We start from the raw sequence: 19,075 nt of genomic DNA, 5'->3' as shown, positions 1-19,075 counted from the left end.
AAAGGAGTCATCCGCCCGTCAGCTATGGTTTGTCCCGGGGTCCACCAGCTCGGTGCGCTGTCGGATGTGCGAATCGAGTGATTTCCGGGCCCGGTGGTGAAGATGGTAATGAGATCGGCGTGACTGGCGGCTCAGGCCCAGCAGTGTTGTGCAAGACAGTGATAGAGTGGGATAATTTTGTGCGCAATTTCGTTCGCCTTGACGGCCGTGATTGGATACACCGTTTGGTGAAGTAAAAGAATATATCTGTGCGCAAGTATGATACACGGTGCCTAAGTGTTCCGTTCCATCTATTGAGACAGGCATACAAGGATCAGCAGAAGCAACCTGATCCTACAGAGCAGGCCGCAACCGTCCAACAGCGGCTCCGATTAAGGTTAACGTTTTATGGATACAACAGGAGATCAGATCGTACCGTCCACAAGCTTTTGGGTAATGCAGGTGAGTGCAAGTAAAGCGATTCCACTCGCAAATGGAACGATAAATGGGAGATAAAGTGACTTTGAAGGCACCAAATTGCAACACTTGTGTCGGGATTTCGTTGCAATTGAAACGATTTGTGAGCCTCATTTATCAGCATCAACGAATGTTCTAGTGAAATACTATGTTCGATTTATCAATAGTGTAACTATTTTCATAATTTTTATTTACCACAAATATGTTTTCGACTATTTGCTGTTTATATTTTAAAACATGAGCTGACCTTTTTTATCTGAAACAAAACCTTTCGTACTATTTTATATTGTTGCTTTTTCGGTCGAACAGTTACGTTGAAGCTCAGTAGGGAAATTTTAAAATATAATTGAAATGGTTTCGTAAATTATTATGAAAATTTAAAGAAGAAAAAATCTACAGCTCGCGTTTCACTTTATCAAATTTTCTATAACGTCTGTATTTAAAAAAAAGATTATTTGTTGTAGCAAATGTTTTGAGACACAAATAGAACACAGCACATTTGTAAATTTCGTGGGAAAAACGCTTGCTGTATGATTGGGTAGATAGTGTAGTGAATGACACCGTCTTACATTGCAGCAATCGCAACGGGCCTGAACATACTGTGTCGCACTTGATAACTCAATTACGTAGAGTGATAAAGCCATAGCATAACAGTTTGCCAATCAACTCCGATAAGCGTGCGGTTATGATAATGCTGCCCAATGAGACGGTGGGGAACGACTTTCCTCGTGCTACTTTTTATTGTACGGTATTTAAAAGGGCTTTAATTTCTGCGCTACTCCGTTGTGGCTTTTTCTAATGCGTGCCACCGTGTGTCTGCACGCAGTTGCAAATCCATATTCCGGACCCGACTCATTCGGACCCGAACGGCCGGCTGGCAGGCGATGATCACTTTCTACACAAATATTTGCCCAAGATGCCACCGGGGGGGCGCTTTAGGGTCACACACGCGTCCGCAGTGACATTCCGACGGCCAGTGGCTCGCAAGCGAAACCGCGGGCTCTCTTCGGTTCGCTCGCACGTCGGTTCATCATAGACACTCCACGTGCATTTAATTATTGGCTTTTGAGCGAGCGCACGTTAAAAGCCAATCGATAGGCAAAATAAATTATTACCCGTTGGCAGGGAAGCGAAATGGGGGGGCAGTGTGCCGAACGGAATTCCGAGGGAGGCTTTTGGAGACAAAACCCGAAGATGTGACGAGCCGGGCTTAAGAAAATAAATGGAAATTATCCGGAGGTCTAGGAAACTCAATGATTTCTATCAATAATCCGCCGACCGCTGGGGGTCGCCCCGGAACGCGTTGCCAAACGTCTTAACGTCGCACAGGTTCATCAATAAATTAAACCTAGCATCGATCGGGGCGCTTGGCTGTGAAGGTGATTAGGTGGGGATATTTTTTTTCTCATCTTATTTTTCGAGCTCGCAGACTCATCGCAGCACGATCGTAGACCGACTGTCTGGCGTTCGAACGCAAAGGGAAGGCAAAGTGCCAACCGGGGTTCGGAGTGAGCGAGTGGGATGGCACGCAAACCAGGGCAAACGGGGCACGATCGCCGCAGGTTGGCTGGCGGTGGAAAAAGATTGCCTCGGAAAAGGATGAAGTCGTAAGCGAACGTGCAGAGGCGCGTGAAGAGATCAATGAGCAACACGTTGAGTGGGCAAGGGACGGAGGGAGGGAAAACACGAAGCACGAATGGACGGCATCGTGCGGGCGGTTTTGGGTGGTTTTAATCGATGGATGAATTATGCGAAACTTACAGCCCCACGCCGATCGATCAAACAAATCGATGTCCATAATGATGATGACAGTGTCGTTTGCTCCGGCCAGCACCGGACGACGGATTTCCATACCGGCTGCCCTGGGCTCTCCTCGGATTCGGAGGGCTGGCAGGTGCCGCGAGGTGCTCGAAATTGCTCGACGTGATCGATGAAACGCACGACGACCACATGACATGGTTTCGGTTGTTACTTTGTTTCCCCAGTGCCAATCCAAAGCAACGTCTGTGCTAGCCGTAACAGCCATAATGTGCTCGTATGTTCGGATGGCTGCCATTTGTCTTCCCTGGTATCGCAATGAGCAAGCTTTATCACGCGTCTGAAGAAAGTGTGTTTGATTAGTTTTGGATAGGTTTTGTATCACATATCGTTTTGTTGTTCTCTTCCGTTGTGTAGGTTCCATTACGTTCCTTAAGCCTGATCGAGTGATTTAAAAAAATATAATATGTCGTTTTCTGAGAGTTGAACATAATCCTTTTGTTTTTTCTTGAAACAAGTTTTTTACATATACTCCTGTACGAGAGGACTGACTATCCACGTACAACAGGGAAAAAAGTCTCGTAAGCCCTTAACGGGCAGGCATGACCAAGAGGTCGCTACGCCAAGAAGAAGAAGACATAGACGTATTCTTAAGTGAATGTACTCATAGATATTATTCTAACCCAATTTTGAATATTTTTTTAAATTCTGCTACTCAAGATTACATTAGTCACACTTAAATATTTTTAAGATGAATGGAAGAGGCAGAAAATATTTTGGAATGGAGATAGAGCCTTGTCATGTAGCATGAATTTGTTTATTTTGCTATGAAAACAAATAATGAGGCTCTTTATTCATATACCATGCTCAAACTGGTCGAAAAGAGCAGTGGAAAATTTTCGTTATTGAAAATTTGAAAAAGCATGTATTTTCAGTTTCGGGAATCGCTTTAAAAAGTGAAAATATATAACCAATCTGTGATATTCGAACCGATAAACAATTAAATAATTATTTTAAAAGGGCTTATAATGTTGAATCGGTATGAATTAGAGTTGAGTAGCATGAATTTTTTCGAGAGTTTTATTCATAGGAACTTTCCTTAGAATCATTGAAATTGATTTATTCTCGAAGAGATTTGATTTTCTTTTCTTTAGAGATTCCTTATTAATATTTCATGAATCTTTTGCCAATGTTTATTGCATCTTAATGGCTTTTTTATGTGCAAAGATTACAAGGAGTATCGTGGTATTCATCGTGGACCTCCTATTCGAAGATTAATTAATCTGCATGTTGACGAAAAGAGTCATTCATCTTCATGAATCTAAATCTGAACTACCCAACTCTATTTCAAATGGTTTGCACACATGTAGAAAACTATTTAACCGGTTTCGTTACAACAACTGATATGCAACATGTTGTAAGAACGCTATCCCGCATGGACCATATTACGTGAATCTGGTTTGCCTTTTTTATAAAACGGGACTCGCAATCAGCTAAACCGAACCGTGACATGCAAACGCGAAAGGTTAAATGTCGATTTCACCTGCAAAATAATTGAAACCGACCGAAAATGCAACAGCAAAACCAAACAAAACTTACACCGCGGCGCGAGGAAAATGAAAATCAGCGAAGAAGTAAAACAAATCAAACAAATACCACAAACTGCTTCGTTTTGTGTGCAGGCATGTGCACATAATGGCATTAGGTGAAAACATTTTCCCCCGGATAAACACGCTCGCCGATACGCGATCGGGACGCGGAACGGGAGATGATGATACCAGCATCGAGTGCGCGGGGGGAGAGGGTGGGCAGGTCGGAGGCAGAGTGTTGCAATTGCGCGACTTTCCGTGTCGTTTTCCAAATGTCAGCTATCGATACGAGCCGTGCCGTGATGCGATTTGCACGCCACGGAACGCCACCGTGCAGCAGCCGAAGCAGGTTCGTCGTCAGGTGCGCTGCTGCATTTTTCATGATTTTTCCACATCACATCCCGAGCGCCTCCCCCCCCCCCCCCCACCCCCTCCGCTCCCGGGCGGTGCGCATTATGCAATCGCTCCGATGTCGGTTGCAATTTGCTGCAGCAGCCAAATGGTCCCTCACGGGCGAAATGCGAGGAGCACAAATGCATCGATGTTTAGTCAAATGTCACACCATTGACACATTACCGTACACATTTTTTTTTGCTTCCTCCATTCTTCTCGCGAGTTTTTCCGTTTGGTGCCTCGTCTTAGCTTTTTTGTGTGACAACTCCCCGCACCCTTTTCCCCGCGCAGTGGGGTGTTCATTGTCTTGATTGATTGATCTCGTCTCGAGATCGCGCCGGGATGACAATAAAAACAGATCCCCTGAGGAAGCTTCAAGCTGTTCCATCTGGTCTACTGCCGGTCTTCACGTCCCCTCGTCGATTCCCCGTGACATAATGTTCTTTTTATTATTTCACTACCGGCTTAGACGTTGGGTTTGTTTTATTTTTCTCTTCTATTTCATCCCGTCAACTCGCCGGAAAGACTAGGTACGATGGTGACCTCGTTTAGTGGCAAATCATGGCTACCTTTTTATTTGCGATTGTCTTATGCAGTGTAGAATGTTGCTCCGGTGCGCAGGCGCAGCAAAGCTGTACGGAAAAAGCAAATCGAACGCATGACCTCTGACGTGGTACGGAAGGGGGTTTTCATCGACACCAAGGTGGCCAAGGCACCCTTGGGAGCAGGCGTATGAAAAACCCCTCCCAGTGGGGCACTGCGATGTTGCAGGGAAACGACTACACTCTCGAAAGACAGGAGCTAATGAAAACAAACTCAAGATCGGTACATGCACTTCCAGCTAGCTACAAGCGAATGAGAGAACAATTGCGTGAAAAATTGAACAGAAGTAAAACTCCGCTTAAGCAGGCGGAAATTAAAACAAATTCAATTATAGATAATGTCGGTGCGATAGTGCACCATCCGGGAGAGGTTATGGGCCCCGCTCCCGAAAGGCTCCCGGCGCAAACGACGGTTCAGTGGCGATCGTCCTGGGCCGGGGAGGGGAAGCAAGGGGAGTGTTCCATGGTGGCGAATGTAGGGAAAACATGAATAATTGCATTAAATTTTGTGCAAATGATTCAATTCTTGCCGTCAATTGTTCTGTTCCGCGCTTCGTTTCCGCGTCGAGGTGGAAGGATCATAACGAAAGGGGCAAGGGGAAATGCATCTGAATCCGATTCGCGATTTCGCCCTCGAGACAGCCAGAGCTCGATGGTTCCGAAACGACAGGGAAGCAGGAGGCTTGTAATAGGCGAACGGTGAACAACAATCTGATTAATAAATTGAATCACGATTTTCCACCGCCACACGATGTGGTGCGGTTTGGCGTTGGTTCTCTCTTCCTTGGCCGGGTTGAGGTTGTTCTTTGGTGTGTTCTGTGTTTTTTTTTCCTCTTTGTTTTGTAACTGTGTTTTCCATTTCGAACTTACACTGTTTTCAGGGCCAATTCGTCGGCATCAAGCTGCTCTTTGTTGGTAGTAGGCAGTCAATTGCACGCGCACGGTTTTTGTTTGGCATCGTTAGGAAACACTTTGGGCTTGTTAAGTTTAACTTTGCCATTATCGGTAGCAACATTGACGCGACAACAACGCGACCTTTTCTCGTCGCGTCAATGTTGCTACCGATAATGGCAAAGTTAAACTTAACAAGCCCAAAGTGTTTCCTAACGATGCCAAACAAAAACCGTGCGCGTGCAATTGACTGCCTACTACCAACAAAAAACAGCTTGATACCGACGAATTGGCCCTGAAAACAGTGTATTTATTCGCCTGACAGGAACACCACGCAGTAATCACAGAGGGAGCGATTTGTCGCCTTGTAATGATGTATGCAGTCCGGCACCCGGTAGAACTCTGGGAATTCACTAGGAAGGTAAAAGACGCTGATGGGGAAGTGGTATTGAAATGGAGGTTTCAGCAGCTATTCTCCTTCCTGAAGAAAATTGCATCGAAAAGGTTAAGATTCATATTAAACTCTGATCGTTATGATTTACCGTATCTAAAAATGGTTTTAATTTAGTTGAAGATAATTTTTAACCTGTTGCAAGCGTATTTATTCGATATGAAAAGGACGATCGATTTCCCAAAGAATATAAGTTGTTCCGCTTGTCATCGGTTAAAACATCAACAGGTGCAGAACGTAAAATCCCACCCTAACTATTAAGCGTCCACTGCATACCATTTATGCATGCATATTTAATTCCTACCATTCCAAAAAGGGTGTTCTCACCGACTGTTGCGCTTTCAACGCGTTGTCCTACAGCTTACTTCTTGTTTTGTTGTCTCCCCAAATTCAACCCGAACAGAGAGGGAACCTGAGCGAGCAACAGGTTTTTTTTTCAAATTGGAAATTGATCGATCTATCAACCCGATTCGGACCCCGCGGGGTCCGCTTTTCGTCGGTGACTAATTTTCAACTGGCGTACGCGAAAGACAATGAGAAAAAGGGTCGCTACGCGGAGGGGCGACCGTCAACGAGCGAATCAACGGGCGTGAAATTCATGTGAAAAATCGATTTCCCTCGATCGAGGGCCCCCGCGCTGGCGGCAAACAAACAGGGGACCACCGAGTCTAATTGAAAGCGACATGGGAAAACCCCTGGAGTCGCCCGCTCCGACGGACAACTGTTGCGAATAGGTGGCTTGAGCGTGGCGCTGCTGTGGCGGATCGAAGGGGAGTTCTTGAAAAATTCAACTCGGTTTGCTGAAGGGAGTGCGAGAGATCCTGGAGGCCATCGCACCATCGTCGGCCGGGGTTGGCCTCGAAGAATCGGCCCGCAATCGGTGTCATGGTTCACCGTGGACGCGCCGCTTCGCAAAGTTCCGCGCACTCGCCTCATAATTAATCAACTGCAGCGAGCAAAACCGCGCACCGAAGCCTTCTTCTGTCGCCTACGCATTCCCGCTCGGATATGTTACATCCGCCAGCAGCAGCAACCGGCAACAACCGCGACCGTACAAGGGCTGAAGGGTTTGCGCATACATTAGCATCACAGCTTCATCTCACCCCCGCCACCCCCTGCGGGCGTAATTGTGCAATCCGCCCGAACGACTGAATGAGAATTCAGTGAATGAATGAATACGGCCGGACCGGTACGGAATCGTTGCAATCGGAACGAACGCCCATGCCACGGGATGGGATTTGCGTCTTCACGGAGGCCGTTGTCGGGTTTCTGCAAATGGATAAACAAAACAAACCGAAACGAAACAACATTAAATAAATACGACAAACGGGCGATTGACAAAGCTTCAAATGATGGAAGCCACCGCGCCGAGCGCTTCTGTTGCTGGCTGCCGAGGGGGCTAGGCCGTCGCTTCTGGCAATTTTCGAAGGTTCCAACCCGGGTTGTGACACGGGCCCGGACAGCATACCTCCCCTCTCCCCACGCGGGTGCGAGGATAAATAGTTCTCACGCCATTTGACATTTATGACGGCCCGGCACGACTTCAAGTAAGGCTTCGTCAATCGCCTTGCAATGGGGCGATATCTTAAGCGATTCCTTACGTGTGTGTTGCAGATGGTAGCAGATAAGATTTTGCCAAATTTGGGATAGATCGGAATGAATATTCTGTGAATGTGAAATGAAGCCTATTAGTAGATTTTTAAAAATTCACATTCAATAATTTTATTGAATTGACACAGTACAAATTTGTACGTAGAGACTATAAATATTGCTTTTATTTTAGGATTCATGAAACATTTGCTCAAATTTTGGCGTTAGTTACAGTATTTTATTTTTTTTTCAATAAGATTACTGAGCATAGGTTATACTTTACACAAGTTGTTTGATTAATTCCTCAAAATTCGATATAACCAACGTTGTATCCTATTTTTCAATGTACACTTATGATTAATTCAATTGAAACAACTTTCTTCATATTTTTACTCATATTCCTAAAAAGCGTTATAGCGTGCTTAGAAATTCTAGTTTTACTTTTTACTAAGCAAAGCGGTAAAATAAATGTTTGAATTAATTGCTAATGTTTTGATAAAACAGTAAAATTTTTCTTTTTCATCACTTGGTCTGTTTTGCTTGTTTGTTTTTAGCCGATTTAAAAATGATTTCCTAGAGACTGTTTAAGCCACTCTTTTTTGGCAACCTTTTATGAATCAAGAAAACTATATTTTTGATATTATACATGAACATTCTTGCTTACATTTCCCATCTACGATGCTAAACGGTATAAGTAACAGCTTGAATACCCCAAAATGCATCTAACCGATCGCTTGATGAGCCATAATTCCGCACCGTACTGCAATGAACCTGGTTTATTGCTATCATTTTTGTAATTTACACCATGTTGTCGATAGCGCCCGTTGGCCCAATCAAGTTCCTAGCTGCGGTTCACGTTTGTTTAGTTGATTGAGTTTTACAACCTTCCCTCCCGGGAAGCCTCGCATGGATCGGTTCGACTTCTCCAAAAAGACGAAATCCACCCCCGACCGAGGGTTAGTAGTGGCTCAGTGAGCATGAAAACGTCGTAGAATCTCCCTCCACGTTTCACCGGGAACGAAGCGCGCGCGCGCGGATGCATTTCCGTTCCGTTCCGAAAAAGGGCGAAAACTACACCACGCATGCAACGGAGCGTAGAGGAGCGTTTGGATTTCGAAATGCCATCGGTCTCGACTCGGTCGCCACCGTGCGATCATATATTTCCCTTTTCATCCTTCTCCTCACCCCGTCGTTTTTCGATGCGTTTTCGAACCGGGTCGATCAAAGCCGTTCGAAATCGACTCCGGTGCCCAACGTGGAACGTGGTTCCCTCCAGTTTCCCTCAACGTGTTTTGACGTTCCATTGCTCGGGTCACGGGCTTTGTGTGCGATTATGGAACCCACGAAAATTACGTTGACGGTCGCCACCACCAGCACCGGTAATGAGCACACGAATTTATCACCTTTTAGGGAGTCGTAAGTATTTTTCGTCAGGGGGGTGGTGGATATTTTTTATCGATTTAAATGAAACGAATGAAACCGATTTGAAACCACGCGTTTTAAGAGCGTGTGCTCCGTGCGCAAATTGTTCGGTTTCGGTGCTGGGCTGTAAGCAATTTCCCATGCAGCACCCACCGAACGCCCGGGCGGGCAATGTATTAATTCATGTTCCTACGATCGCCCATAAACATGGCGATTCGACTATTGGGCCGAGTTTGTTCTGCGTGCTTTGGCGAAAATTGGTTTGTTTGACGCTGGAAGCGGACCGGAGGTACCGCAATGTGATCATCATAAACATCTTCTCCCCGACCGTCGTTTCCAGCCTAGACGAGAGCCCGTGAGGGCTTGGAAAAGCGTGAACAAAAAGCGTACATTGGCACGCAGAGGCGTATGCACTCGCATCCGTTACGGGGCGCATAATGGCCCGCTCCCCGAGGGGTCCTGTGGGCTTTGGAAGAAAAATGGGGAAACCTTGCTGGCTGGAAACTGGCACACACTGGCACGGCGAGAATTTGGCGGGACGTGTGTGTGCGCGCGCGGACATCTCGCAATTAAAATTCGCTAATTCCCAGCCACACCGCGGTACTGCATGCATTCGCTGCCGGCCGACCGTACAGCGATGATTCATCCGGCAAAGCCCTTTGGCCAACGGCGGCGCACGGCACCTTCGCCCGATCGGGGTCCGCATCGCAATGGGGTGGTTTTTCTTCTCCCCGCAGCTAATTGTGAAAACCAATAACCGACTTATGATGATGATGATGAGGCGGATGCTGCTGGTGCTGCTCGTGGTGGTTATGATCTTTTTGCATCGTTGGTCGCAATTTAGGCCGCAAGCCAAGCACCTCGCTTTAAAGCTAAAGCGGATAATAGTCCGTTCAGGTACGCTCGATACGCTTCGGCGTCAGCGTCGCGAGCCTTTTGACAGAATCCGCCGGAACGAAACGGTCGGTCGATAAACAGTACTGTTTTAAATATCCCTCGTAATCGAAAGCGTAGGCGTCTAGGCCTCTGTCCTCGGTTGGCGAAGAAAAGGATAACATTTTCCGCCATTTAATTAAATTCCTTCAGATTGTCTTGAAGACTTTTAAGTTCTCGAACCGTTAGAGAAACTGCTGAGTTTTGATATTTCTCTTTTACTTTTTGGATTAAGTGTTTGCATCTTCAAATGGTGTAAACAATTGGGCTATCTTTAGTTTTAATCGTTGGTTTTGTTGATTATGCAAATAACCATTTTACTGAAACTTTATTGTTTACTATTTGAACATAAGAGCGATCTAATCCCAAAGTTAAATAACGTTCTAATCTAATATATTAGTTTAACTACGAGTTTGAATAATGAATAGCGCAAATTGATAGCTTTTTCGGTTGAACTTGATGATTACTTTTGTTCATTATAAAAATAGCGATTTAATAGGAATTTAGTTCGTAACAATTTTTAACAACAGAAGGTTGAACATATTCCAATAAATATGTATCGCTCTAGGTAACAATTCATAAACTATGTGAATGTCTATGTGAAAATCTTTGAAAACGAATAACACTTCTCATGTGATCTTTTTTCTTAGTCCAAAACCGTCAAGGTATACTTCCGCTCAATAAAATAATGAAAATGACAGCCTTTGTTCTTGGAAGTCCATATCCTATTGATTAGTTCAGTTCATATTTTTTTCGGCTTATAATTCCCCCGTTAGTAAGTTTTCTTTTACACTTTTCACCAGTCTAGCTTTCGATGTTCGCTCATCCCGAACCGAATCCCCTTCGCGGTAAAATCATCTCACAACGATCACGTCGGATGGCTCCAGTGAAGCGAAAAATATTCATGCTTCGGTGGTAGAAAGAATAAATTAGTTTTAATATTCCCAAAACGCCACCCCGGGACGAACCGACACAATGTGTCGACTGTATCTCACATGTCACCCCCCACCCCTGTCGGCCGGCAAAGGTGGCCATGTAGCGTGTCGTTATTGCTGTACACACGCGGGAGGCAAAATCGATTAGTCAGGGCATTCATTGGCCGCCAAATTCGTGTGCTCATCCGGTACTAAGTGCTGTTTACGAGATGGTGTGTGCAACAGACCCCGCCACACTCGGGCGCTGCTGGGGCGGGGAGATCGTAAAGCTGCGTCACAAGTTCGTCCGCTGGCACTCGGAAGCGGAAGTTAGCTTCAGAGAGCAGCAGCAAGCACTGGGAATTTCCCGTGAGTATTGCTGGGGGAAAAGCGTCCAACCTAAAAGCCCCAGGAATCGATATCGGCGCATCCACCTGGTCCCCGCGGTTCGAGGCTGTTTAACGATTGAACTCTGACGCCGATGCCGACAGTGTTTTCAGAGTCATAGAAAACCAACTCCGGGCTCTCGTTTGTTTCGTTTTTGTCCCTAACGAATACTGACGTTAGGTGGTAGAAGCGAGCGAACGTTATTTCTGTACGAACGCGTATCGGATGTTTGCGTTTTCTTTACCGGACGGACGGGCAGGACGGAGGTGGTGTCGATGAGGGCGTAGGGAAAAGTCAGCAAACAGTTCCTCTAGCCGACGTCACCCGCAGGGCCGACGGGAGACGGGTGGAAACCGTCGTCGGCGAGTCTGTGGTTTACTTGGTCACGTTGCTCCGCTTTGCGCCACAGAATGCGCATGCCAAGGAATGCAAATGGCCGACGTTGGCGGATCGATGAAGCTTTGATGACGCGCGCTTTTTTGGGATTGCGAAAAAAATTCCACTTATCGAAACAATGACTAATTTTACTCGGGAATTCTAGAACAGAAATGTAATAGCAGTGGGTCGAAAATTAAACATCATTTATGGTTATAACTAAAAATCTAAAATGGTTATGAAGAAACAGCATGTATAGAAAACAATTCAAAGCGATTAAGAACAATTTTAATTACCTAACAAATAGGTTTTGGGCATGAACGTAGAGTTTTCAACTAAAGGATGAATACAGTTTGTGTCAGAATCATTATCGTTTGGTAAAATAGTTTATGTTTCCTCTTTGACTATTTTTTCGATAAAAAAAACAATTACAATAAGTAGTTTTGGAGCGTTGCTAAATCGTTTGATGCTTGTTTGATTAATTTGTACATTAAAATCTATATGAATAAATTTTCGATAGTCGTTTAATCTTGGTAGACATTTTGAGAAAGTAAAATTAAGACTTGGATAAAAAAATTAACATTATAATGTTTTGAAAATTCAATCTAATAGCATGAAACATAAAATAATCAAAACCTGTCAATAGAGCCACATAAATTCGCTCATCATAACACAGCGAGAGTTTTACAAAAAGTAGAACAACACTAAAGGAGCCTTCTCGTAGCATTTTCGATTTGGTTCAATAGCCTTGAGCCCATTGATCCTGCTAATGGGGAGCATAGAAATGGGTGGTGAGTGAGAGCGACCGAGACAGAGCGTTTCGGTTTCCCCCATGCAGGATGAAGTCAGCCGAACGACTTGCCACCTTCGCTTCGAGTTTCACGCTCCAAGGAAGTCGATATTTATGTTGCAGGAAATGGGGAAGCAAACAAGCATTGTATGCGCGCCGCTCGGCAACTTCCTTTTCGTCCATTACTTTGTAACCCTGCTGGAATTTCACCTCACCTCCGCTTCACCGTTTCGCTGTCCTTGCCCCCTCCTGTTCCACTCCGTCGTTATCTACCGTAAATCGCACCAAACATAACCCGCACGGCAAAGTGCCATTATGCGCTCGAATGGTCAAACAAATAAAACTCTTCCCTATCCGATCGGAACGTCGAAAGAGCAAAACATATACTTTTCCGGGGAACGTTAATAAAAAAAAAAGAAAACGAAAAATAACGTTACGAAAACGCACACACAAAATACTGGCAGTCAAAAAATCGTACGCTTCAGGTGACATATGATCATGTTGCGTGGCCTCACCGTGCGTCGGCAACGGTTTCGGTGCGTGCAGCTCCCCAATTGGTCGTTGTTTTGGGGTGGTTTTCCATGCCAGCAGCGGGAAAGAAGAGAAAAGTAACCGCGATGGGGGGGGGGGGGGGGGGAGGGGGGAAATAAACATGAACTGGAATTTTTATGATATTTTTGTCGACGTTCCGAACATGCTCGATTGAACCGGAAACGGTGGAGCAGTTCGGTGGGACGGGAGAGAAAGAGACGGGGTGAGATTGTGAGTGCGCCGACGTACTTGTCGTCACGCGAAGAACAATGTGGTGGAGTGGAGTCGCTTGACTGCGCAAAACAACCCCCGTCGGACTCGGCGGACATTTTGTTCCCGGCCGCCGTTTGATTGTGTTGGGGTGGTTTTTTTTCCTTTATGTCATCATCCAATATCGCCATCAAACAATGTCTCGCGCAAGGAAGCCCCATCATCATTAATCTCACTCATGCGCAAATGAGAGCGCGGTCGTATCGTCGACTGCCCGTTTCCCTCCCGCGGCGCGTTTTCCACCCGCTCAGGGGGCCTTCGTCGTTCCACGGTTGGCTGAAGGTAGAATCTTCCCCCCTCCCCCTTGCCGGGAAGGTCCGATTTGTGCTGATTGTCGGTGCGGCGCAACCACAGGCACAATTTTACCTTCAACAAAAAGCTCAATCCTCCCCCGACGAAGTCGGTTGATACCCGTTTTTCCTACCCGAACGTTTCTTCCGGCCAGCACCACCTGATTTGAAACACAATGAAAACCCGGGGGCCATTTTGTACCGCCGGGGGTGTCCGATTTTCCGAGCTCTTTCCTTTTCAGCACACACAAACAGCCGAACAACCGAAACAGACGCAGACATGCCGACGGAGGGCGCATCATAGGTTCACCGTAGCGTGTCGGGCTTTCTTTCCAGTCGGGGTCCAATAGATTTCCACCTCTTTCGCCAATGGGGAAAAAAAGCAGTGATTTACATTTCCACAGCCCGGAAGCGGTGGTGTGATGGGTGAGAAAAGGAGAAAACGAACGAAAACGTTTGTGTTCGGGGTTTGTGGTTTCGGGACTGGGGTGGAAAAATTGATCGGCGAAACAAAATGGCTCCGATGTGCGGTTTGGCCGTTGGGTGGGTTGTTGCAGCAAATGGTTTTTCCATTAAAGCTGCCAACCCGGGGGGAGAAATATGTTTCCGGTGGCTTATTGATTCGGTTATATCTATTTTCGTTTACTCACGGAGGGTAAATGATAAAAAAAGATGGCGAGCGAAGCGTAGCACAAGCAAGGTTTATTTTACATTCAAAAATAGTTTAAATTGACTAAAAATGAAATTATTTGTGAGTTTTGATAATTGAGTTTATTTCTAATGGTAGATTAGTAATTTTCTTTTTTTGGTTTCTGACCTGCTTTATCTTTCCATTTTTACCTTAAAGTGTCCGGTGGTTTAACGTGAAACAAAACAATTTAGTACCAGTTTGACAGAGTTTTTATTTTGAATGAACGTAAACATTCGAAAGTTTTTCCTGATCCGTTTATCGATCTATGAGGAATTAAACTAAACTGAACATCACAAGAACAAGCATTTTTCTTAATTTATTACAGCTACTTAAAATACTTCAAATATACTTTCAACTCTACCCACAGCTTCTAAAACTAAAATGTTCTCTACCCTGTGCTTCCAAAACTACTTTCAAAATATGGAAACCATTTGAAAGTTTTCTCAAATCACTCAATTTTGTTTTTTTAGCGTTATAAAATAATTGATCATTTCTTCCCAAATCATGAGGGGGCTGTCCAACTGTTTGTTGGATTGAACAAAAACGATTTAATTCACCACAATTCACGTTTTCCTTGTTAAAGGATAATATGTTTAATGGTTTTCTTGGGAGAAGGAAAGTAAATTATCTTGATTAAAAACTATCCTCAGGTAAATGGTTTAGGATATCTCATAAGCTTAGTAAAACAAGCGGGCGATTATGGCCTTTGATATATCAATTCCCTGTGCGCCAATTTGGGTCCCTTACAACCTCTTAATGTTTGCTGCTGCGAAATCAAAAGTAAAGCCTCCATTTTGCCCGATTTTAAAGTGTGATATGGTTTTTGGTCACAAATTATCGCCTTGGTTTTTCCTCCGACGCTAACGTCTCAGGATGCAAGTTACGTTCACCCAAAACGTCTCAATGATCTCCCCGGTCTAATCGCCTTTCGCACCGCCTTTCCAGCGAATGTTGGCACTCTTGTACTCGCACACAGTCATCGATGGCTGTCAAATTCTTAACGGCTTCGGTGACACTAACTGGCGGTCCGGTCGGCGTAATAGAGGCGGCCGGCACGGATCGCACCAAATCCGCAACTCGGGGGGCGTAAACGATATAATTCCCGGGGCTTTCGCGAGATGCGGCCGAGCAGATAATAATGTTGTCGCTGGCGATCCTGACATCGTCCGGCCACCAAACCGGGGTGACATTTTATACGCGGCCGACAAAACAGAAACTATCGGCTAACAATCGGGCCGGCCAAGTGCCCCCGGCATAAGCCCGTCCCGGGACGGCTCGGAGGGGTATGGAAGGATCACAAAAACGACAAAAAATAAAAATAAACGGCGAATCTGCGGTACCACATCAAGGGACGTGCCCGATCTGGCTGGCCTCCAGCGCCCCATTTGACGAATTACTCCATCGAGCGCCTTGTGCGTCCAGTTTTTAGCCCGCAGTTGACCGAGACACGATCGCCACGTTCGACACCTTCGATGGCGCGCGCATCCTGTCGAAGGGAGGGCGGAAGAGGGGAGGAGGGAGAGGGTGTTAGTAAGTAAGTAAGTGTCAGATAGCGGGAAGATAAATTTGTCCCCATCGGTCCCCGGCTCGAGCCGGGGCGCGCGAGGGCCTAAGTGTGACTGAGTCGTTTCGTTTGACAGTTCGATCGGAGCGAAAGGGACGAAATAAAAAATAACTTATCGCCCGCAACGACAAAAAGGCACCCACCGCGATGTACGTGCGTGCAATTGGCAAGATCAAATGAGCTCCATTCCGCCCGGGAGCAGGAGGACACTGCAACCGGAGCGAACTTCAAACGTTCTGCGGCCGATTGGAAATTGGATGACATTTTCCGAACAGGGCTGCATTTTCCATTCCCTTCGACCGGCCGTACCGCCACGGCACGTGCGTGCCTGTGTGGGTCGTGTGTTTAAACACCTCCGAAACAGGCCTTCCGCCGTACCAACGGGGGAGCTTCAGGGTTAAACCTTATGCGCGGTGCGTAATTTCATATAATGAATCATAATTATCTTTTTCCATCGAGCGTCCCCGATCGCGATCACACGCACAAACACACTCACGCGCAGCGTTCGCAACGACAGATCAGTGCTTGGATTTTTATACACTCATTTTTCTTCATGCCCTCCCCTGCCCGTGACGCATTTTCCCTCCACCCTGCAGGCCGCACTGCAATTTACATTGATTTATTTTCGCCCGATCGTCGGGCGACGATAATTGTAATAACAATATTTAGAGCACGAGAAGAAGGTGACAGCTGACGGTTCGGGTCGAGGTTTACTGGAAACGGTTTTCCTTCTGCCACAATTCGAACCGAAGTGCGCCGGCTTAATTTTCCGCGCAACCGCAACCGATCCGCATAATTGCATCGCTTTAGCAGATAATCAATCTCGGTATTGTTTGTCTAAGCCCGAGGAGCCACAAAAGGCCTGCTTTAAGGTGCATCCCTGCACTGCCTGGCTCCGGCCACCCCGGAGGTGACAGCGACTAATGAGTGTCGTGCCGGCGCTGGCGGTGGTGACTATATTGTAAAAGATTCTCTATCAATCAAACGTTAATTGCTCGGCGATGCAGCGAGCAGGTTATTTTTTTCTTCCATCCCGAGTAGTGGAAAAAATGTCGCGCGGCTCGAACGTGGACCGGGCTTTGGGTTTCGTTAAACCGACCAGCGTAGACAATGGGCTTTCCGAGAGTAACGAGATCGAAAACTTATTTTAATTGAGTTTTCAAGGAAGCGATCAAGATAGGGAGGTTCAAATCGATCATGTTCAATATCCTGCATCGAACAGCGAAGGACAACTGACAAAACGAGATACTTTGTATGAAGTGAATAATTGAAGTAATTTAATTTTGTTAACAACTATAATACACATTGCATTTCATTTTCAATTCAATTCATTTGAAAATTTTCTGTTATCACTCATTTCAGCTTGTTTTTCGGATTTTAGTTTATAGCATCATAAATTTATTGATAGAATGACGGGTTTAATCTTTCTAAATAGTTTTTGACCCACGAAATAAATGAAAATGCAACATGAAAACTATAGTAATATTTATAACAAGTTCTTCGGGACGCTAAGTCTTTGCTTGGCATTCGAAAACCGTTTGAAAAATGTTATAAACATTTTTTTTAAAAAAGATTGTACACCAAACAAGTGTGCTAAAAATGCTTGGCTGCCAACGTGTTAAATGTTATTTGCTCGGCATTATTGATAGATATTACATTAATGTTAATGACTAATTTGGACCTTTTCTGGATTTTCATTTTATCGTTTTTTCACTCTTCTTGTGATAATCCACCATAAAATATATGTTTGATATCATTCCTTCAAAGTCAAAATAATTAACTAATTTGAACCTTCATTTACACTTTAGAAAAAAAGTTGTGTGTGTTAAGATTACGATAAAATCATGATTAATTTATCATGAAATAGGAGTAAATTATTACAACGGCACAGATACCCTACGGACTTGTGACACTGTTATATTGTAATTTATTTTAATTTCATACAAAAACTCCTAACCATTTGAACCTAACCTGATACAATCTTGTACTTGTTTGACGCGTCGTTAGCGCACTCTCATCACCGTTTTCTGTCCAGAATCGCAGATGTCACCCAGGAGGAGGACAAACCGAGGCACGTATGCGTACGCAAACGTTGAGTCAAAATCAAATACCTGCAAATTGGCACACGGGGGGTGCCGCTCCCCGGAGACTTTAACCCCTGAGGGCAGAAAACTCGCCATACATCAACAAAACGGCGCTAGAAAAAGCCTCAAACATATATGCACCGAAGTCGAATACCATTCGCAGTCAATGTCCCCATTCTTGCTGCATGAGCTGTTGCCTGGTGGGTTGTCATTGTTTCTGTGCCTGGACCAAGCCATATGGGCCGCGGGTTTTTCGTAGGTACGCGAGTGCATTCATCACCACATACCCGGTGTTCTAGTTTCTTCTTTTCGGTGCGAAGGTTCACGTGTGTGTTTTTCTGTTTGTTTTCGGCTCGCCTGTCTCTGTTTGTTTCCCCGTGTTCGATCAACACGGTGCGATCGATGGTGTAGGGATAGCGATTAGCTCGGGATCGCGTACGGCAAGCGCCAAATTGGCAGCTATTTAGACCGCGCGTTGACTCCCGCTCGGCCCGGGAAGCTGGGCCCCCGTAACCGTTACCGATGACATCTGGAGCCCAACGGTTCGAAGCTGACGAATCGCACCGAAACCCATTCACCGTTCCCGTGTGTGTGTGTGCTGGATTTCGTTCGCTTTGTTTTTCTTCTTATTTTAGCACGAGATCGAAAATATTTCAAGGTTCTCTTCCCTCTGGCATCCACTCCGGTTTTGCTCCCCTTGGCAAGCCTTCGCTGGCCCTCGAGGGAGGCGATCGGTGATCAAACGCCAGGCGCCAGATCGTACCGCTTGATCGTGTGTTGCCCTCGTCCTGGTGGCTTGCCCTCAGCTTCACGAACCAGCAATCGGCGAGCATCGCACGCGTGTTCTATGTGAGTAATAATTAAACCGCATGTGCCATTCGCCGCATTTTTGCTGCACTTTTCCTTTCCGGCGCGAGTCCGATCGATTCATTTGCTGGTACGCTGGATGGAAAATCAACGCACAAGAAATACCACCCCCGATCCACGGTCTGATTTGTCTCCGAGGCAATGTTCTGCGTTCTTCGGGAAGTCGGGAAGGGTGGCTGTAAGACGTAGTGAGAAGCGAGAACCCGCGAGAAAAAGCTGACACAATA

The 19,075-nt window shown here is 45.6% G+C and overlaps 1 protein-coding gene across 1 annotated transcript in view; it reads left to right on the top strand.

Annotated features, from left to right (window-relative positions):
• Positions 1-387: 387 nt before the first annotated feature.
• LOC131281793 (dendritic arbor reduction protein 1) overlaps positions 388-19,075 on the top strand; it is a 121,458-nt gene continuing 102,770 nt past the window's right edge. Inside the window, exon 1 of the mRNA XM_058311143.1 lies at positions 388-441. Coding sequence (XP_058167126.1) covers positions 388-441 — 54 coding nt within the window. The remainder of the gene's footprint in view (positions 442-19,075) is intronic.

This window comes from Anopheles ziemanni, chromosome 2 (genome assembly GCF_943734765.1).
Source record: "Anopheles ziemanni chromosome 2, idAnoZiCoDA_A2_x.2, whole genome shotgun sequence".
NCBI classification, from domain to species: Eukaryota; Metazoa; Arthropoda; class Insecta; order Diptera; family Culicidae; genus Anopheles; species Anopheles ziemanni.
This window is presented reverse-complemented; position numbering and strand designations above follow the sequence as displayed.